This window comes from Stenella coeruleoalba (assembly GCF_951394435.1).
Source record: "Stenella coeruleoalba genome assembly, chromosome: 11".
Lineage (NCBI taxonomy): Eukaryota > Metazoa > Chordata > Mammalia > Artiodactyla > Delphinidae > Stenella > Stenella coeruleoalba.
This window is the reverse complement of record NC_137157.1, coordinates 84463588-84487330: the sequence shown is the minus strand read 5'-3', so window position 1 is coordinate 84487330 and position 23743 is coordinate 84463588. Positions and strand designations below refer to the sequence as shown.

Below are 23743 nucleotides of genomic sequence, written 5' to 3'. Positions count from 1 at the left end.
TAATGCATATATATGGAATCTAAAAATATGGTACTGATGAACCTAGCGGCAGGGCAGGAATAAAGACACAGACATAGAGAACAGACCTGAGGACATGGAGGGGGTTGGGAGGGGAAGATGGGACAAAGTGAGAGAGTAGCACTGACATATATACACTACCAACTGTAAAATAGATAGCTAGTGGGAAGCAGCTGCATAGCACAGGGAGATCAGCTCGGTGCTTTGTGATGACCTAGAGGGGTGGGATAGAGAGGGTGGGAGGGAGACGCAAGAGCGAGGAGATATGGGGATATATGTATACGTATAGCTGATTCATTTTGTTATACAGCAGAAACTAACACAACATTGTAAAGCAATTATACTCCAATAAAGATGAAAAAAATAAAAAAGAATTCAACTTCTTAAGAGTAATAGAGTATGCCAGAGTACTCTGAAAGATAATTCTAGAAAGATCCTCACTTAGGAAAACACATATTTCAATAAGGATGGGTATATATAACTTTATGCTACACACACGTACACACACACAGACACTCAAAACTCCTAGGTTTAGATACATCTATCTAACCACAGAAAAGGGAATATGTACGCCATACCTAAGGATTATCACTATAAAATAATGCCAAACTGTAACCTACTCTAAGAAAATATTCTCATTAAATTGTAGTCCTGCTTTGAGTGATGTGAGCATGTATGTGTATCCTTAACTGAAGACAATACAGAACAATCAAAATATCACTTTGGTCTAATCCAGGGTTTCTCAGCCTTGGCACTATTGGCATTTTCAAGTGGGGAATTCTTTGCTGGGGGGGCAGGGTGCGCTGCTCCGTGCATCGTAGGATGTTTAGCAGGATCCCGGGTCTCTAGCCACTAGACGCTGGCAGCACCCTCCAAATCATGAAATCAAAAATGTCTCCAGGGCTTCCCTGGTGGCGCAGTGGTTGAGCATCTGCCTGCCAATGCAGGGGACACGGGTTCGAGCCCTGGTCTGGGAAGATCCCACATGCCGCGGAGCAGCTAGGCCCGTGAGCCACAATTACTGAGCCTGCGCATCTGGAGCCTGTGCTCCGCAACAAGAGAGGCCGCGATAGTGAGAGGCCCGCACACCGCGATGAAGAGTGGCCCCCACTTGCTGCAACTAGAGAAAGCCCTCGCACAGAAACGAAGACCCAATACAGCCATAAATAAATAAAAATTAAAAAAAAAAAACGTCTCCAGACATTGCCAAGTGTCAGCAGACGGGGGAGGGGAATCACCCCATTAAGAAGCCCTGATCTAATGACACTTTATCGATTTGGGCCATTTCTGTGTTGCCTTTCAGAAACCCAAAATGTATAGACTAACCACTGTACAAACCTATTGCATAAACATAGCCCAGGAATCATAAGATGTAAAATTTCCAGAAGGCGTCTCCAATGGAACTGTGACACGTGCGTTCTATGGAGCTCATTAGTTACACCTGAACAGTTTTAATACTTAAAGCACTAATCTGAGTGATACATATTTTATTAACTTTTATGTACGCTTTTTGTTAGGCCTTTTATATTTTGATGAAACATATACCTAAAAATATATTTCTTTTTAAGGTAGTTATTAAGTAATAACAATAGCTCAAAAGAGGAAATATATTCAGGGTTGTACACACAGTGAATATTTAATGCAACTCCCTCATAGTACATTCTCATTACATTTTTGCTGCCAAATAGGATCAAAAGAGAAAATGAGATCTGCAGAGAACCAATACTCTCAAATTCTTAACTTTCTAAGTATCAACAGACTCTGTGTTACGTCAACCAGCTGTATTTTAACTGCTGATCTCTATAATAATCTCAATATTCAATCATCTTTAGAAATTGGCTATTCCAATGATGTAGAATTTTTCCAAGGGCTTTGTTACCTTGGTATCTTTTAAATTAACCCACTAAAAACTGCCACCTGTTTAACTGTTTCAGTCTATATTGTATACCAAGTCTCTACCTTTAAAAATGAAGCAGAACTTTTGGGTACAGTTTACCTACATTTTGGTGACACTTAAAAGTAAAGTTAGTGATTTCTACTGTCTCCTTTTAGATTAAGGCATCCCAAAGCCCAAAGACCATGTGAGGTTTCTTTTCCCTTTCTCTTATATGTAAACACATCTGACTGCTTGTAATCTGTCAACAGAGTTTGTGTGCAGTTGTGTCGAAGTTGAGGTAACAAGCCTTCTAAGCAGTCCTACCTGTTACTAAGGGAATAAACAGCTACTAATTCACATCCCTTTACTGGTGTGAACCATGCCTTGATGACCATGCTTAACACAGCACTTACTCATGAGATGCTGGGAAGAGTCACATTGACTAAACCAATTCTGCTCATTTGGAGTGATTTGGGGGTAAGGCTTGCATCTCATACTGGTTTGAGCATTACAGCAGCATGCAGTAAGCTGGCTTCTCTCCTATCAAGGTGTAGTAGGTAGTACCTAATGCATTTGTAGCTCTCCAACACCAGTTACAGATTTTTGCCACCCAGGTCATGTGGGTTCGGCTTTCATAGTCACACAGGAATGAGTTTTGTTTAACAGTGTGTGTGTGAGAGACTATGTATGAGGGTACGCAAATATATGCATTCTTTTATGTGTGCATGCATATTCTTTATCTTGGAGGGAACATACCATGGCAGATAGAAAAGGATATGCCTTCCGATCTATCTTCCAGAGACTAAGCTTTATGTCATTGTGCTTTACTTCATCTCCAAACATTAAATTATGAAGACAATTCTGCCAATTTGCAAATAAATATTGCACTCACATTTGCAGTTTTGGGCACTAAAATAATAATAATGCAAACAGGTTACATAATGCACACCTAAAATTGAGTTTATGCCCTAAATTCTGAGGAGGGAAAGTGGCTCTTCATCCTGACAATGAATCAACCCAGACTAAATTCAACAATGCTTCACATTGTCTAAGTAGACCTGACAAAAGGGGAGGAGGTCATTCTTACTTAACGTTTTTTAAATGGAAGGGAAGGGAACTCTAGTTAACATAGACTTGGTTCAACAAATCACAATAATCAGCTGTAGCATTTTGGGTCCATATTATTCAGTAAGGGATTTTTAAAATCTACCCCATCACCTACTCACTGCCCTTAAACAAGGCAAAAATAAATAATAATTTTTTAAAAACCTATAGCTCTAATGTTAGTCTTAATAAGATAGCTTTTTTTTAATTAAGCCAGTTCATGTTGATAATCACTAACACTTTGATCCTGGCATTTCATTTACTATACCTTGATTAATTCCTCAGCTTCAACCATTAGAGTTTTGTCTTGTTTGTGAACTGGGTCATCTCTATTTGAAGCATGAAAATGTGCTTTACCAACATCATTTCATCAGCAGGTTACTAGTTGCATATCCACCATGTGCTATAAAAGATTTCATAGGACATTTCACTTCTTTTTTTTCCTTCCAGCCAACAGTAAAAGTAGAGTTCCCCTTGAGTTTTTGTTGTCGTTTTTTCCAAGTGGCCCACGTAAATCCATGAAACGACCTGACCATTCCCTATTGGAGTCACGTAGAAAACCTAACAAAAATACCCTGGCTCAGTCCTTTCTTTTTCCACAGTCCCTAGGAAGTGGGTGGCAGTGAGGTGTCCTCACATGGGTCTAACTGCATTCTCAGTGCACCAATTTTATGAAGATACCAGAGTTGGAGAAATTCCTCCGGCATGGCATGGAAGCCAGAAAAGGGCAGGACATTATCATAGTAGTGGTGGCTGATGGGTTGTTCATGCATATTCACAGAGAAGGGCCAGAAGCCATAGATGGCCACCTCTTCACAGAGGCCCAGGGCCGCGCTCACCAGAAAGAGTCCTGTGGACAGGCGCTTGGCATGAATTCCCCTACTTTTCCAGAACTTCCCAATGCTACGCAGAAAGTTGGGGTTGGCAAAGAGCACTGTTTGATTGGCACCAACATCTGACAGTGTGTAATAAACCCGGAGGGATGGCTCTGTTCCCGTCTTCATAGAAAAGGCAGGCATGTAGATGTAACTGTGGTTATACACTTTCATGTGGTCCACAAACGTCTTTCTGGACCATAGCAGGTTCTGAAACCTATCAAAAAGAAGAAGCTCAATTAAACCTGGAGAAAAGAAACTCATCAATACCCACTCTATTGTTCTTCTGATGGCCCTGATAGCTCATATCATCTCAGCAAAAAACAAGAAAAACACTTCTCTTGTATTTAAAATCCACCTTGAACTTACCAGTTCTCTCTCATCAAGTAGCCTGACTTTTCCCCACCGCAACATCTTAAACTCCAGTTAAGATTCTTTAATGAGATGCCCTCTGAACTAAAACGCATTGTACATTTTTGTTCTCTTTTAGAATTTACTTGCCTGGAATGTAAAAATGATTTAATACTCATGAATTCACAAAGATTGTTGGTTGTTGGATAGGCTTTTGATAAAAGCTACTTGTGTGGTAGACGTAAGCACAGGACTGGTTTTCTCATCTGCAAATCAAAGGAATCACTTCTAAGATACTTCTTACCATTGAAATTCTATAAGTATGCAGCTTAATCAGTGAATGCTATATTATAATAATACATGGAAAAAGAAAGACTTGTCTCTATTATAAAATGCTACTAAGCGTTGCCCATATTGCTTGCTCCAATGCTTTCCTATGTTCTTTCAGTTTGGATTACATAGAAAGAGGATCTCTGATTCAAATGTATTCAGCTAAAATTAATGATACACATCCTATGCATCAGGCATTGGGGAAGTAAAATTTTAATGACCCAATTTTTTGATCTCAGGAAATTCCAGTCCAGTTGTGAAACAAAAATGTAAGTGAGCACAATATAATGTTCTAAGTACAACCGCTGATATTTGTATAAATTACTATGGAATACAGATGAAAAAATAATTCTGCCTTGGGAGACAGAGTGGGTTCCTAGAAAGCTACAGACAGGGAATGACATTTAAATACATCTCCTTAGGGGAACAACAGGAAGAACAACCACTAAACTATAAAGGACACTTTGGTCATAGGCAAGGGTGCAGTGTCCTGAAACAATGATGAGTATTCTGTGTCCCTGGAACGAGCGAGACAGGGATTGTGGAGACAGTGATGGGAGATGAGGTATGTTGCAAAAACCCTTGTGTCTCTAATTTGTTTGGGCTGCACTCTGTGATGACTGAGAACCTTCACAGAAGTGAGTACTTAGAGCACTTACTATCTGGATTATAAATATTTCATCATTTGTTTAGTTGTCAATCTGTGTCAAAAAAAGTGACTCTGGTGATCTGGGGAAGGAAGAGGCTGGTGGCCTGGAGACCAGTTAAGAGGCTGCTGATGTAGCTCAAGTGAAAAAAGACAAAAAGACCGTGAGTGCCTTGTAACTTCTTGTTCTTTCACAAACGGAAGTCACCTGTCTTGGGTTACGTGCAGGTGAAGAAGCAGCATTTGAGAATGGAATTGAGCCACTACCAGCGGAGGGAAGTCTGGCCTGACAGGTTGGCAGGGCTCATCAGAAATATGTGAAACTGAAACTCTGAATACACAAATCCACAGGATTTTATGTCGCATTCAGTGTTATGAACTCTGCCTGCCAAGAAAGATGTTCTTCTTAAGCCCAAAGGAAGGGAAATTCCTCAAGTTTTCTTCATGTCCTCGATTCAGCAGCCTGCCTTAGCAATTTTCCCTGGGCTCTGACAGAGAAGCGACAACAGGGTTTTTAGGTGCAATAACTTTACCCTAAAAGAAGGCATGGAAGACACTGATCCCTACTGTGGAGCTGGGCGAGCCTCTCCAACACAGGCTCCTGCTTCCCAACTTCAATAGGCTCTGCTTAATAATTCTTTTATTCTCTCCACTGCCCACCCACATTTGCTGCTCGCTAACACTTTCCCAATCGTGTAGATACACCCTGCAGATAACTTCCTACTTCATCTGAACTATGGTTCTCAAACTTTAGTTAGAATAACCTGTATCACCGATTCCTAGATTCTGATGAGAGTGATACAGGCAGTTGAATTTTTACCCAGCATTCCCTGCTGATTCTGATGCACGTGTCCGGAGGCTATACTTATTTAGAAGATCGACACCATCAATGTAAGCTATCTAACTCTCTGCACCTTTCCCTCAGCATCTCTTTCTTTACATCTTCTAATTTTGTCCTTGCTCCTTCTTCCTCTCTGAGTCTTCTCCTCTGTGAAACAGGCTGTTTCACACTCCCTAGTGGGTCTCCCCTCTTTAAAACAATCAACCTCTCCATCTCTACTGAATTATTCCCTTCTATCTTCTAAACATGGTTCTAACTTAATAAAAGAAAATTCAACATATGCCTAGAGTGTTCCCAGAGCTACCCTCTAGTTCTCTCATTTCACCATCAACATCCTAGAACAGTTACTACACTTCTGCTTATTCCCTTTCTTGCTTCCATTCCCTCCTTACTGCTGTGCAGAATGGTTTCTATTCCACAGGGCTCTTCTGGCTGAAGGAACTTCTCCTTATTTTTGTAGTGGACTACATACTAATGAGAATTACAGACAGCTCCAATAAAATCAAGGCAATTGATTTTATGTTCCCTGTCTTAAAGCTGACTGATTATTCTTGAAGAAGGTAGTTTTCCTTCCTTGAGTTTTAACTTTGAAAAGGAACACACATCTTGGATTTACTGTACTCCTAATTTTATTGGCATGGTTAAAAAACCAGCTTATATATTATGTTTTATTATTTTACCTACCTCGTTCTTCAGAATAGCTCAGAATTGTTGTATACTGTATGAATGGAAAACTATTAAATAATAATTGAAAAAGAAGAAAAATGAAACTGACCAGTCAATAAAGTATTAAAAATAGAAGTGATTAATATATAAAGAATATGGGCACACAATAGAAAAATATAACACAAAGTACAGAAATATAGTACATTTTACAAATGAATTTAATATGTGATAATAGAAACAATGATGAAATTTTTTAAATTAGTTAATAAACAACATCAAGATAACTAGTTAACAATTTGAAAATTTGAGGGGGGACAGATTCATACTTGACAAGAAATTTTTTTTAAATTTCAAGATACGTAAGATAAATATTTAAAGTCTACATAAAGAAAACAAGAAAAACTAACGAAAACAATTGTGAACTTATCATTTACAAAATATCTTCTACAAAGGAAAATATTGACAAAATTGATTATGTTAAGATGTGAAATTTCATTACGACAAAAAAGAACATAACTGAAATAAAAAAAGGAAATGACTCCAAAAAATATTTTCAGCCAACATGACAAACAGAATGTTAATACTGACAACATTATAGTCTAAATATATTGGTATATTGACATGAAAATGGACAAAAATACAGACAATAAAAGGGAATTGTGATTAATAAAAGGTTAAAATGTTCAGCTTCAGGTTGCCAGTCAAGGTGCAAACTGAATAGAATCAGGGAAGGTAAGGGCCCAGCTCTCCCCCCAGCAGATCTCTAGAAATAAGAGAAAAGATGTTTTTTTAAAAAAATCTACCTCTATCCTAAAAAAAAGAAAAGAAGGCAAACCTTCAGTCAATCCCCACATCTGGAATACTTCTGAAAACAGAAAGCTTATAGAAGGAAGGCAGAATATAAACTAAGTTGCCAAGCATTACTCTAAAAGGTAGCTGTGCCCTATTCCTTAAGGCAGGAGATACTGGAGAAGGTGGGTGTCTTGGAACAATCAACAAGGTTATTGTTCAGATTATAGGGCAGCAGGAACATGCAGGTGGGTCGAACCCTAAAATCCTGCACTGGCCAATTATCACTGTGTGTGGTGGAGAGGTAGTGTCAACCTCTAGGGAGGAACAGTGGCTGTGTGCCCAGATGATACCTGGCCCAGCCAACAGGAAACTGGGGATTCTTTTCAATTCATACAGTGTTGGCAGCCAGGCCAATGGAGGGCCAAGAGAGAGACCTGTAGATTATGACACTTGGGAGTCACCCAAGAGAAAGCCACCTTGCCACCTTCTGTTCAACTGAGAGTGAAGCCCACCTGTCAACAGGTCCAGTCCCTGCACAGAGCTTCCAGTCTCCAAACAAGAACAGATAGTCAAGATTAGAAGACATTGAAGGAAAGCCTCCAACACGAAAGTCAGAGAACAGAATGGAAGAATGAAAGAACTCAGAAAAAAACAAGATCATTAAAGAGGCAGAAGAAAACTCTTAAAAGTCTATAATTAGTTTGTTTAGAAATATTAATTATTAATTAATATTTGCACCCACGAACTAAGACTTAGATGCTATAAAATGAAAAAAAAATTTAGGTAATAAGAAAGAGCTGTTAGTAATTAGAACATATAACAACAGATGGATTCTGGTAAAGGAAATCTCCAGGAAGACAGTTTACACAGCAGGCTGAGAAAGCCATCAATCAGATTCTATGAGAGAAAAAGATAGTTTCTAAAAGGATGTTTATACATAGAGAATCCTAAAGATGCTACCAGAAAACTACTAGAGCTAATCAATGAATTTGGTAAAGTAGTAGGATACAAAATTGCACAGAAATCTCTTGCATTCCTACACACTAATGATGAAAAATCTGAATCAGAAATTAAGGAAACACTCCCATTTACCATTGCAACAAAAAGAATAAAATACCTAGGAATAAACCTACCTAAGGAGACAAAAGACCTGTATGCAGAAAACTATAAGACACTGATGAAAAAAATTAATGATGATACAAATAGATGGAGAGATATATCATGTTCTTGGATTGGAAGAATCAATATTGTGAAAATGACTCTACTACCCAAAGCAATCTACAGATTCAATGCAATCCCTATCAAACTACCAATGATATTTTTCACAGAACTAGAACAAAAAATTTCACAATTTGTATGGAAACACAAAAGACTCCAAATAGCCAAAGCAATTTTGAGAAAGAAAAACAGAGCTGGAGGAATCAGGCTCCTGGACTTCAGACTATACTACAAAGCTACAGTCATCAAGACAGTATGGTACTGGCACAAAAAGAGAAATATAGATCAATGGAACAGGATAGAAAGCTCAGAGATAAACCCACACACATATGGTCGCCTTACTTTGATAAAGGAGGCAAGAACATACAATGGAGAAAAGACAGCCTCTTCAATAAGTGGTGCTGGGAAAACTGGGACAGCCACATGTAAAAGAATGAAGTTAGAACACTCCCTAACACCATACACAAAAATGAACTGAAAATGGATTAAAGACCTAAATGTAAGGCCAGACACTATCAAACTCTTAGAGAAAAACCGAGGAAGAACACCCTTTGACATAAATCACAGCAAGATCCTTTTTGACCCAGCTCCTAGAGAAATGGAAATAAAAACAAAAATAAACAAATGGGACCTAATGAAACTTAAAACCTTTTGCACAGCAAAGGAAACCATAAACAAGACAAAAAGACAACCCTCAGAATGGGAGAAAATATTTGCAAATGAAGCAGCTGCCAAAGGATTAATCTCCAAAATTTACAAGCAGCTCGTGCAGCTCAATATCAAAAAAACAAACCACCCAATCCCAAAATGGGCAGAAGACCTAAATAGACATTTCTCCAAAGAAGATATACAGATAGCCAACAAACACATGAAAGGATGCTCAACATCACTAATCATTAGAGAAATGCAAGTCAAAACTACAATGAGGTATCACCTCACACCAGTCAGAATGGCCATCATCAAAAAATCTACAAACAATAAATGCTGGAGAGGGTGTGGAGAAAAGAGAACCCTCTTGCACTGTTGGTGGGAATGTAAATTGATACAGCCACTATGGAGAACAGTATGGAGGTTCCTTAAAAAACTAAAAATAGAACTACCAAATGACCCAGCAATCCCACTACTGGTCATATACCCTGAGAAAACCATAATTCAAAAAGAGTCATGTACCACAATGTTCACTGCAGCTCTATTTACAATAGCCAGGACATGGAAGCAACCTAAGTGTCCATCGACAGATGAATGGATAAAGAAGATGTGGCACATGTATACAGTGGAATATTACTCAGCCATAAAAAGAAACTGAGTTATTTGTAGTTAGGTGGATGGACCTAGAGTCTGTCATACAGAGTGAAGTAAGTCAGAAAGAGAAAAACATATACTGTATGTTAACACATATATAAGAAATCTAAAAAAAAAAAAAAAAAGGTTCTGAAGAACCTAGGGGCAGGACAGGAATAAAGACGCAGATGTAGATAATGGACTTGAGGACATGGGGAGTGGGAAGGTTAAGCTGGGATGAAGTGAGAGAGTGGCATGAACATATATACACTACCAAGTGTAAAATAGCTAGCTAGTGGGAAGCAGCCACACAGCACAGGGAGATTGGTGCTTTGCGACCACCTAGAGGGGTGGGAGAGGGAGGGTGGGAGAGAGATGCAAGAGGGAGGGGATATAGGGATGTGTGTATACGTATAGCTGATTCACTTTGCTATAAAGCAGAAACTAACACACCATTATAAAGCAGTTATCCTCCAGTAAAGATGTTAAAAAAAATCAAAAATAAAGAGGGCAAAAAAAGAAAAAAAGGAACAAAATTGAGTTATTTGTAGTGAGGTGGATGAACCTAGAGTCTGTCATACAGAGTGAAGTAAGTCAGAAAGAGAAAAACAAATACCGCATGCTAACAAAAAAATAAATGAATAAATAAATAAAAGGATGTCTCAACAACAAAATAGTGACTCTGACAGACTAGCATGTAGGCAGTAATGAAAGAAGATTTGCAGCTCTAATGGGAGTCTGGAGATGAATTAGTGACTGTTGCATGGAAAGCCTTTATTTACTCTGGGGAAAAATTAAAAGTTGAAGTGGATATTAAATACTTGTAATAGACTTTTTGTCTCAGATGTGAACAGTACTTAGATAGACACTAAGGTAAGCACTGACTATTGATTTGATTGTGATATATCTGTACTGAGAGAACAAGAAAGTGTAAGTGTGTATGGGGGAGTGGTGCTGTGAGGAGCACTTTAAGAGAGAAAAATCTTAATTTTTTCATAAAATATCTATAGATAAATGGAAAAAAAATTTAATTGCAATTAAGCATGCTGCTTTAAAACGTAACAAGAAAAACATCAGCTAGAGAAGTTGAACGCCTTGAAACATTTCTTGCAGGAGTGTATGACAGGAGATTCCTGCTTTCTATTTGAAAGCAGTCATATTATTTGATCTTGAAAACTATGTATTATACACATAATATTTTGGTAAAACAGATATTAAATTTTTTAAATCATAAAAATAGAAAATAAAGAATATATATATGTGTATAACTGAATCACTTTGCTGTACAGCAAAAATTAACAAAACATTGTCAATCAACTATACTTCAATAAAATAAATTAAAAATATAAACTAATGTCTACTGATCCAATGAACAACACCACCCAAAAGTGTAACAGTCCAGAAACTTTATGCATCTAACAAGATAGTTTCAAAATATATTTAGCGGGCTTCCCTAGTGGCGCAGTGGTTGAGAGTCTGCCTGCCGATGCAGGGGACACGGATTCGTGCCCCGGTCCGGGAAGATCCCACATGCCGTGGAGCGGCTGGGCCCGTGAGCCATGGCCGCAGAGCCTGCGCGTCTGGAGCCTGTGCTCCGCAACGGGAGAGGCCACAACAGTGGGAGGCCCGCGTCCGGCAAAAAAAAAAAAAAAAAAATATATATATATATATATATATATATATTTTTAGCAAAACTGCTTAAAATTCAGATAGATAGGTGTTCACAAACCCACAATCATAATTAAGTCTTTAATTTTAAAATGTCTATTATTTTTAAACATGAATAGAAAGTTTCTAAAATGACCACGTTATGTCACACAAGAAAATATATAGTATGATATATATACATAAATATATTAAAACAATTATTATCATAAAGTCCAGATCATCAACCACATAAAAATATACATACTGCACTGGAAAACATATTTCAAGTATGTTTACAAGGGGAAGTCAATATTTACAGATGATATAATTACCTGTCTAGAATATATAAGAGAACCAACTGAAAAAGTATTTATTAAAACCAATAAAGTCTAGATCAACTTCTAAAAATCCATAGTTAAACTAGGAGAGAACTTCCTCAGCTTGATTAAAAAATATCTATAAAAAACCTACACCTAACATAATACTTTATGGTGAGAAACTTGAAGCCCTCCCACTAACGTTGGGAACAAGCCAAGGATGTCTCCAAGTCAAGGAGCTCACCACTACTTTCAACATTATACTGGAAGTCATTGTTAATACAATTTAGATATGAAAAGGAAGTGAAAGGTATACAGATTGAGAAGGAATAAATAAAACTGTCTTTTCAGATGACATGTAGAAAATCTGAAAGAATTGAAAATGCTCCTGGAACTAATAAGGCTGCAGGATACAGGGTTAATATACAAAAGTCAATTGCTTTCGTATACATCAGTAATAACAAGTGGAATTTGAAATAAAAAACACAATACAATTTATACTAGCAACCCCCCAAATGAAATACTTAGGCATAAATCTAACAAAATATGTACAAGATCTGTGCGAGGAAAACTACAAGACTCTAATGAACTAAATAAAAATCGAGGAACTAAATAAATGGAGAGACATCACATGTTTACAAATAAGAAGACTCAATATTCTCAAGATGTCAGTTCTTCCCAACTTGATTTATAGATTCCGTGCAACCCCAATCAAAATCCCAGCAAGTTCTTTTGTGGATATCAACAAACTGATTCTAAAATTTATATGGAGAGGCAAAAGACTGAGAGTAGCCAATAAAATATTGAAGGAGAAGAATGAAGTTGGGGGACTGACACTACCCAACTTCAACACTTACTATAAAGGCACAGAAATCAAGACAGTATGGAACTGGTAAAAGAATAAATAGATCAATGTAACAGAATGGGGAGCCCAGAAATAGACCCACATAAATACAGTGGGTCTTTGACAAAGGAGCAAAGTGATCTTTGACAAAGGAGCAAAGGCAATACAGTGGAACAAAGACAGTCGTTTTAACAAATGGTGCTGGAGCAAGTGGACATCCACACGCCAAAAAATGAATCTAGACACAGACTTTACACTCTTCACAAAAATTAACTCAAAATGGAACATAAACTTAAATGTAAAATGCAAAACTATAAAACTCCTAGAAGACAATTCAAGAGAAAATCTAGATGACCTTGAGTATGGCGATAACTTTTTAGATAAAACACCAAAGGCACAATCCATGAAAGAAATAATTGATACGCTGGACTTCATTAAAATTAAGAACTTCTGCTCTGTGAAAGACAATGTCAGGAGAATGAGAAGACAAGCCACAGCCTGGGAGAAAATATATGCGAAATACGCAGCTGATAAAGAGCTGTTATCTAAAATATACAAAGCACTGTTAAAACTCAACAGTAAGAAAACAAACAACTCAATTAAAAAATTGGGCCAAAGACTCTGACATCTCACCAGATGGCAAATAAGCATATGAAAAGATGTTCCACATCATACATTATCAGGGATAGTCAAATGAAAGCAACAATGAGATACCACTACCCATCTATGAGGACGGCCAAAATCCAGAACACTGACACCACCAAATACTTGTGAGGACGTGAAGTAACAGGGATTCTCATTCACTGCTGTTGGGAATACAAAATGGTACAGCCACTTTGGAAGACAGTTTGGTGGTTTCTTACAAAATTAAGCGTACTCTTACCACACCATCCAGCAATCATGCTCCTTCAACTCAAAGATGTTGAAAAGTTATGTCCACATAAAAACTTGTACACATGTACTTATAGCAGCTTTATTCGTAATTGTCAAAACTTGGGAGCAACCAAGATGTCCTTCACTAGGTGAATGAATAAAGAAACTGTATTATTTCAATCCAACAGAATATGATCAACACTAAAATGAAATGAACTACGAAGCCATTAAAAGACAGGGAGAAACCTTAGAGGCAGATTATTAAGTGAAAGAAGCCTATCTGAAAAGGCTACACACTGTATGGTTGCAACTATATGACATTCTGGAAAAGGCAAAGCTACAGATATAGTATAACATAAAGATCAGTGGTTGCCAGGGGTTGGAGGAGGAGAGAGGGATGAATAGGTAGAGCATAGAGGATTTTTAGGGCAGTGAAAATATTCTGTATGATACTGTAATGATGGATACATGTCACTATACATTTGTCCAAACCCATAGAATGTACAATATCAAGACTGAACTGCAATGCAAACTATGGACTTTGGGTGATTATAATGTGTTAATGTAGGTTCATCAATGGTAACAAAAGTACCTCTAGTGGGAGATGTTGATAATGGGGGAGGCTAGGCATGTGTGGGGTTGGGGACATATGGGAAATCTTTGTACTTTCCTCTCAATTTTGCCGCAAACCTAAAACCGCTCTGAAAAAATAAAGTCTTTAAAAAATCCATAGTTTCCCTACACAAGAGCAAGCACATATTGAAAAAACCCATAGTATCAAAGGTTTTATTTGTAATAGCAACATGTCCCCAAACACCTTGAAAGAAACCTAAAAATAAATATATAACATTTTTATGGAGACAATAATGAATACTGAAAGATGTCTCCCCAAATAAATTTATAGGTTCAATGCAATCTCAACCAAAATTCCAATATTATTTTAAAATAAAATTTTATATGATGAATCTAAAATTCACATGAAAGGTAAATCAAGTATACATACTCAAGGCAATTTTAGATAAAAGAAGAATACAGGAGGGACTTAACTTACCAAATATCAAAACTGATTATAAAACTATAGTAATAAAAACATAACAGAATCCATGAAAGAGCAGACAATCTATAAAGAGTCTAAAAATGGAACTAGGCATATTTAGGGATTTCCTATATGATGAAAGTGACATTTCAAACCAATTCAGAAAAACTGACTTCCATAAATTGTACTGGGACAACTGGCAAGCCAAATAATAGAAACTAAGATAAATGCCTCCCTCATAGTGTTCAGAAAATTAAGTTCCAGATGGAATAAAAATATATTCTAAAATTAGAAGAAAATATAAGAAAATACTTTTAAGACCTTGGGATACAAACGGCCTTGTTAAATAAGGCACTAAAAGCAAAATCCATAAAGGAAAAGATGGATAAACATGACTGCTTCAAAATTAAATATTTCTATAAGATAAAGGTTATGTAATTAATAAGACAAGCAACAGATTGAGAGAAAATGTTTACAACATGCATAACAAAGGATTAACTGCATGCTAACACATATTTATGGAATCTAAGAAAAAATAAAAAGTTGTTCTGAAGAATGTAGAGGCAGGACAAGAATAAAGACACAGACGTGGAGAATGGACTTGAGAACACGGGGAGGGGGAAGGGTAACCTGGGACGAAGTGAGAGAGTGGCACTGACATATATACACTACCAAGTGTAAAATAGATAGCTAGTGGGAAGCAGCTGCATAGCACAGGGAGATCAGCTGGGTGCTTTGTGACCACCTAGAGGGGTGGGATAGGGAGGGTGGGAGGGAGACGCAAGAGGGAGGAGATATGCGGATATATGTATATGTATAGCTGATTCATTTTGTTATACAGCAGAAACTAACACACCATTGTAAAGCAATTATACTCCAATAAAGATGTTTAAAAAAAGCAAAAAACCCCCCAAAGGATTAATATCCGAATACAAACAATAAAAATCAATAATATACAAATAACACAATAGACAAATGCACAATGAGCTGTCGAGTCTGAGACGAGGAAATTCAAAGGGCCAACATACATATTAACATATGCACAACCTCACTAGCATTCAAATCATACATTTATATCAATTTTTAAAAACTGTAACAATTAAAACTACAGTGAAATAACAGTTTTCTACATATCCAATCGGTAAAAGTTAAGGAACATGATAATAACAAGTATTAGAAAGAGTATGAAAAAGGGGTACTTTATGCTTCAAATGGAAGCATGAATTGTTACAGTTTGGAAGGTGATTTGGCATCTTCAACATGCACACCTTCTGATCCAGCACTTCCGTTTCTCTGAGGGTGCTTCTGATATTTATAGAACCTCCCTCACTTCTCTTTTAAGTCTTGGCTCAAATGAAAGCACATCAAATCAATCTTTCCTGACCACCCCCATCTCTCTCACATTTGTTGCATTTGTCCATTATACCTATCACTACATGACATTTTACTACATATATATATAGTAAACAAAGATATATATATATCTTTGTTTATTGTTTGTATCCTCTTGAATGTATATAAAGGGGACTTTATTTTGTCTACCCCTAAATCTAGAGCACAGGGTGTCTGGCACATGGAACCAAGGTAATATTCATGAATGTTTGCTGAAGTATGCAGAAAATCAGAAACAACCTAAGTGTCCATCACTCAGGGAATGGCAAAACAGTGGTATGTCCATTCTATGAATACAAGGCAATTCTTTAATAACATGACTCTATTTGTAAGGAAGCAGAAATATTTCCAGGACAAAATGTTACATGAAAATGATGAAGATGCAGAATTACTACAGCAATTTGTATAGTGGATTATCATACAGGATAAAGATATATATTTTCACATATGTATATAAATGTATGGGAAAATGTTGGAAGGATACACAATAAACTCAAAACAATGGTTACCTCTGGGGAGAGCAGTGGGCATAGGGCAGTAAAAGAGGGTCCAGCCTTATCTGGAATGCTTCTGTTCTTTAGAAGCTGAATATATTTATGTGTTACTTGTGTTATTAGATATTTCCTTTTGAAAGGTCAGGCAGCTTAATATTCATATAAATGTAAAGTAAGACAATTGTGAGTTTTTAGTTTACTTTTTTCAACACACCAGTAAATTAGGCCTAGGGTGTAATTTTATTCTTTTTAAGTTTTTAATATGATTATAATGTTGTCTGTACCATATAAACCACATTTACAAAAAGAGTCACAAGTTTTCAAGTTAATTTATCTTTTAAGTATATTTCACTTTAAAAGTTCACTTCTTTTACACAGAATATTTGTTCTAATTTTCTTCTCTGTAACTTTTATTTGAACACTTTTCTTATTAGTTACTTCCTGTTCAAATGTTTCAGCAATTTTCCAGTATGTTAACTCATTTCCTCCTGTTATTTACTTGCTTTTTTAATATTTTGGACTATCTGCCATGTTCATGGTTGCTGTCATTTTTCTGTCTCTTTGCCCAGCTGTTTGTTTACCCAGCTGTTGCTTCCTTTTCCTCTGTCAAAGAACATTGATTTTTGTGTTGATTTACTATACTTTCCTCCTCTGGACCTTCTCATCCTACAGGGGTGCCTCTTCCACAAGAAAATATTTTACCAGATTGCAAACAACACTTCATACCAAGCTATTCCCTTCATACATAGGACATATTAAAACGTGCCCTAAGAATGCAAACTTTAAAAAAATATTTGCAAGATGAAGCTTCCAAACCTAAACTGGGGATGTGGCTAAGAGGAGAGAAATTTAGGACAGGCCTTTCAGAGACGGATATATCTGAACTGAATTTTGAAGACTGAGCAGAAGTTGGCTTTGTACATGGAACTGAGGAGAAAGCATTCCTGCCTGAGAGAGCAGCGTGGGCAAAGGCACAGAGGGGAGAGAGGAGGACTTCTGGAAAATGCAAATAATTTAATATGGTAGAGCTTTAGCACCTTGGGAGTAGCTAGCGATGAGGCTAGCTTGGTGCACAGGGCAGTATAAAAGATTGACTTACTGGGCTTCCCTGGTGGCACAGTGGTTGACAGTCCACCTGCCGATGCAGGGGACACGGGTTCGTGCCCCGGTCCGGGAAGATCCCACATGCCGCGGAACGGTTGGGCCCGTGAGCCATGGCCGCTGAGCCTGCACGTCCGGAGCCCGTGATCCACAACGGGAGAGGCCACAACAGTGAGAGGCCCATGTACCGCAAAAAAAAAAAAAAAAAAAAAAAAAAGATTGACCTACTGCCAATCAAGGTTGAGATTTTACTCATAAGGAAAAATGGAGAGCATTTTTCCTCTGTGAGGGAGATGATAAGGGTGTTCCCCCAGGGGCTATAGGAGAGGAAAGAGAAACTGACTTTGGTGACTGGGAGGACCAGGGCTTAACGTCACTAGAAAGCAGTGGTGAGGTCTAGGGGCAGTGTCCATGATGATTTAGTATGAATGCTGCACCAGTTGTTAGATCTGTGTCCCTCTTAGGTGCGAGGGTGTTTTCAATTCTGGTGGCTCCTCTCATCATGATATAAAACACAAGACAAGGTGGTTTGAGGGGAGAGATTATTACCCAATTTTGGACCTTCTGAGCTCTGGACATAAGATCACCCAGAAGAGCAATGGCCAACATATAAAACACTGACAAACTATAGCATTTAAATGGTGGGCAAAGCGGGTAGAATTCTAGCAAAAGGTAGATGGGCAGCGAGGTGAGGGGACACCAGGAGAGTGTTCAATAACAGAAGAGAAAAGAGTTTCAGAAGTTTGTCAACAGTGCTAGATGCTGAGAAGAGATCTAGTGAAACGAAGATAGAAAATGCTACCTGGAGATTCAGTAACACACGTGTTTTCAGTGGCATCGGCTATTTTAGTAGAAATCAATTTAGATCATGGGTTGAAAACTCAAGTGTGTCCAGGGGCTAAGCTGATTAGGAAAATATACGCAGGGGCCAAGGACAGGACAAGAGAGAACGGATCTAGAAATAGAATGTACGTGTCCCATCTAAAGGATTTCAAATTAAAAAGAAAAAGAATGGCTAAGTTAAACAGTCATGCAGACCAGGTCTGGCCCGCTGACAACAAGTCAACCCTCAAAACTTAATCAAAATTCCAAATGACAATGAGACCATGAAACCACAAAATCCCTTTGAAGCAGATGAAAAAACAAATGTAGTAGATTTGGTCTCTTGTTTATGAAATTAGTGATAGTCTCAGATAAGAAATTGGAAGACCTATAATCAAATTACAGAAATAATCAACAAATTCTATTATAATGTTCTTGCTTAACACGTGTTATCTTATTTAAGCCTTGTAGTAACTCTATGAAGAGGGCATTATCTCTTTTCTGCTGAGGAGGAAATTGAGGAACAGAGCAGTTAAGTCTTTTAGAGAAGCTTCATAGCTGGAATGCATATAGTAGACTCCAGATTCCAACTCAGCTCAGTCTGACTGTGTAGCTTTTCCTTAAGGGGAAGATGTATGCCTCCCGCCCCGTATGAATTCACTCACCTGTGATCTGGGATACACTCCTTCTCACCTTCTCAGAGATCTGGTCCATGTTACCCTCTTTATCGCCTTTATCTTCATCCATTCCCTTCCACTGGCCCATTTCCCCCATGTGAGCTCTTGGCCAAGTCTCCCTCACTTAAAACAAACTAACAACAAACAAACATTTTCTCAAAAGTACATCTTTCTCTAGCTGCTTCCTGATCTCTTTCTTTCCATGCATAGCTGATTTCTTCTTATCTCAAGTCACCCATACTCTCTGGGAGATTTCATTCACTTTCATTTCCCAAACTAGGACCCAAACTGGTAATGGGTGGAAAACACTATTTTAACAACTGATGCCAGAGTCCTTTTTGGAAACAGAATTCCCTTTGTTTAAGTGTAGAGGGTGCTTTGGGTGTTGAAGGTGAAATTCTAAGAGTATGTCCTGGGAGTAGAAAGGGAAATAAGTGATAACTAACCACTCCTGCATACGTAATTAATGGGAATTTGGGGGCGGGGAGAGCCAAAGGGTGAGATGAAGGGAGAAAGAAAAGAAATGAGGAGTAACAACATCCCAGGATACTAGAGAGTAGCGGTAACACACCAAGTGAGACCTTCCCAGTGACATGGTGGTCAAACACTTTTTTTTTTTTTTTTTTGCGGTACGCGGGCCTCTCACTGTTGTGGCCTCTCCCGTTGTGGAGCACAGGCTCCAGACACGCAGGCTCAGCGGCCATGGCTCACGGGCCCAGCCGCTCCGCGGCATGTGGGATCTTCCCAGACCGGGGCACGAATCCGTGTCCCCTGCATGGGCAGGCGGACTGCGCCACCAGGGAAGCCCCTGGTCAAATACATTTAAGCACAGAAATGTCAGATGTTCCATCTTTATATTCTTTGCTTGATAGTTTTTCAGTGTCTCCGCTCTCGTACCTCAAACCTTCTATACATTTTGCTACAGATGCATAATGCCTTTGGGAACAGTATTTTGGAAAAGTTAAGGAAAGAAAGCTTTAATCCATGTCTACACTGATGTGGAGCAGCAAGAGACCAGTCACAGGAGATGAGATGAGGTGACAAGTAAACTGAAGGAAACAGGTAATTGCAATAAACAATGATCATGTAAATTTAAGCTTATGGAAATTCCCCAAATATTGGGGACAGCATTGAACTCTCTGGCTGATACAGGATAGGAGTTGCAGGTCAGTCTGAAAAAAAATCTCAAGGGATAGGTTGACCTCTACTCACATCTAAATTCATGTTGATGATTTCCTGATCTCTGGCTCCAGCCCGGTACTCAAACATTCCAAAATTATGTGGCAGAATAGCATAATGGTTAAGAGCGTAAACTCTGAAGCCCTAACACCTACATTGGAATCTCCTCTCTAACTAACATTGTGAGCATGGTTTAGTTTCTTCAGCTGTTTATACTTCAGTTTCTTCATCTGTAAAACAGAGATATTAGTTGTATCTAGCTTATAGGGATGCTTTATCACATGAATTAATACTTGCAAAGTATTTAGAACCGTATCTGTCCCATTGTCAACACTCAATAAATATTAGCATTTATTATTACAACCAATAGACTGCTGGTCATTTCCACTTTGATTCATTTACACACTCAACAATTATTTATTGAGTACCTGTTATGTGCCAGGCGTTGTTCTATGCAATATAGGATAGAGCAGTGAACAACATAAACAAAGTCTCTGCTCCCTAGGATCCTTCATTTGAGTGAGAAGAGATACCCAATAAACAAAAATGAACATGATTTGGGGAGTTCCATGAAGAAAATAAAGTAGGAGGATAGGAAAGAGAGGGTGAGGTGTTGCTATTTTATTTAGAGTGACATTTTAGCAGAGGTCTAGAGAAAATGAGGCAGCAAGTCCTGTGGAGATCTGCAGGAAGCATCTCAAACTCAGCATCTTCCCTCTGTTATCTTTTGCAACAACCATATTCCTTAACTGAACAAATGGTACAACCATTCAGCAGTGACTGAACCCAGCCTTAAAACATGTATTCTTCCCCTTCTCACAGCTTCTGTACCCAACTGGTCACTAAGTTTCCTTTTTATAACATCTTTTGAGTGTACTTTCTTGTCTCTATTACTTACAGGTTGAGCCACATGAAACGGACATTTTACAGATCAAAAACAGTTGAACATGGGCATGTGCTCACCAAAACCATCTTGTTTTCCTCCAGAGCATGCAAGAGGACTACTTATCAGAATTCCTTGTGGCTGGGCAGAGCCATGTGATGTGTTCTGGACAGAACTGCTGTATGACACTTCAGCCTGGACCCTAAAATCTCTCTCCCCAATATTCAATATCCACCTGCCCTAGTCCTTCCTCTGTCAGTAACACAAAATAAAGCAGACACAGTCAAGGACCCTATGGCCCCAGGGGAATGGTGGAACCACTGGATAGAAGAAGTTTAGGTTCATAAATGACAGCACGGAGCAGAACCCTTCCTCTTCCTCAGGTGCCCTCAAATTACATGTGAGTGAGAAAGGATACTTTATTGTATCAAGCCATGAAGATTTGCAGTAGTTTTTTATAGCAATTAGCCCACCCTCACTAATGCATATCCTCAATGCCACAGTTTTATTTCAGATCATCATCAATCTTCCTCTGTATCATAGCAACAACATCCAAATTGATCTCTCAGTCTCCAACACATCCTTCTCAAGGCTCCCCAAGTCATTGTCCCAAGCCCCAACCTGACCATGTCAATCCCCCGTCAAGGAGGAGCTCTTCAATGGCTTGCCCTCAACTTGTCCAGGCAATTCTGGATAACCCCTGCCTACCTCTGCAGCCTCTCTTTTTTGCTATTGCTCATCAGCACCCTCTGCCTTTGCCCGGCCCAGCCCAATTGCCTGCTGTTCCTCAGATGGGCCATGCCCACTCACGCCTCCAAGCCATTGTACATGTTATACCTTCTGTCTAAAGTGAACACCCCCATTGCCCTGTTAATTCCTAGTGATCTTTCAGGAATCAACTCATGGCATCTGCTAGAGAGTTTTCCATGACCCCAAGCCGGGATTAGGTAGCTAACTTTGTGCCTTTTAGCACTTTAGTTTTATCAAGGTACTTACTACCTTGTCATGTAATTTTCTCCTTACGGCTCCTTTACTGATTCCTTCAAAAAAGGCTAATTCCTTTATCTTTGTATTCTCTAAGCCAAATACTGTGCCTGACACAGTGTAGGCATTCATTCTGTATAAATGCATACAGGAATGAGTGAATTTTTAAGCATTTTTGCATCTTTGTCACAGAATGCATTCCAAAATATGCTACAGGACAAAACACAAAATTTTTCCCAGGAAATTTTTTTTTCCCAGGAATACTAAGAAACTACAAGAGATACTTTTGATTGCCTTCACATTTGTCAAGCAACATCTTCTTTCACTGGTTTTTATGCAAACCATCCCCGCCTCACCCCAGTCTTAAACCAGAAAATGGGTAATTAGAAAATGAATAGCACTCTTAAATACAAATCTCTCATTAGAAGCTAGGTCATTTTCTTGTAAACAGAATATGATCATTTTCAACAAACATCAAACCCTCTAAGAATCATATAATCATTTTTCAATCTCACGAAGCATTTAGAAAAATTTCATTGTTTTTCGAGACAAATAAAACTGTGCTTGTTTTTCTGACCATAGGTGTTCTTCTTTTGTGGTTTCTCCCTTTTGTAGTTCTCAGAATAGCAATTATATTTATTTCTTTAAAATTCCATATGAAATTAAAGCCACAGTAAACTTTAAAAACAGGTATAGATTTATTTTAAGACATATAAAATTAGGTGAGGTATATTCTAATCTGTGGAATGTCACCTTTTAGGTAAAAAAATAGGGCAATGTTGGCACAAAGCAATAATCTTATATTTTAAAAAACAGATCCCATTTTAGAAGCCAATAGATATTACCATATTCGTATCTCACAAAAAATTTTAATATAGATGGTGGTCTCAAATGTGGCTTCCAATGGTAGAGAGGGTACTTGGAGAAGACTGAACATTCAGCCTCTTCCACAGGCAAACTACGCAACCTTAAGCAAGTTACTTCATCTCTTTATGCCTCAATTTTTCTCCTCTGGAAAAAATGGAGATAACAAGAGCACCTAGTTATACGGTTGCTGTGAGATCTAGGTGAGTTCATACGCGTGATGCACCTTGAATAGTGCCCGGCACATAAGAATTCTTATAATTTTTGCTTTAACATCATCATCACCACCATCATCGCCATGATCGCCATCACCATCATCATCATAATCACCATTATCATCATCATCACTATCAACACCATCATCATCATCACCATCATCAGCATCTTCACCATCACCATCATCATCATTCTTCCTCTCCTCTCTGCAAGAACAAGTAATGAGAAACCAATTCTTAATGAACTCTAGAGAAGTAGACATTACTGTCAAGGAAACAAGTTATAAATGAACAGAAAAGCCACTTCCTAGGCAGGATATGGCTAGCACGTGTTTATCCAGGCATTGCTAGAATACTGAAATGAGTATAACTGTACATTTGTCATTTTTCTTTATTTTGTGAAAAAAATTAAATATG

At 38.2% G+C, this 23743-nt stretch overlaps 1 protein-coding gene across 2 annotated transcripts in view; it reads right to left on the bottom strand.

The window, feature by feature from the left end:
• Positions 1-801: 801 nt before the first annotated feature.
• The window catches only part of ST8SIA1 (ST8 alpha-N-acetyl-neuraminide alpha-2,8-sialyltransferase 1), a 150666-nt gene continuing 127724 nt past the window's right edge, over positions 802-23743 (bottom strand). Inside the window, exon 5 of one of the 2 annotated variants that reach the window (XM_079936964.1) lies at positions 802-4090. In XM_079936964.1, the coding sequence (XP_079793090.1) occupies positions 3604-4090 (487 nt within the window). In that variant the 3' untranslated portion in view covers positions 802-3603. Of the gene's footprint in view, positions 4091-22580; positions 23534-23743 lie in introns of those variants that run through there. The other variant, XM_079936965.1, reaches the window with a different exon arrangement.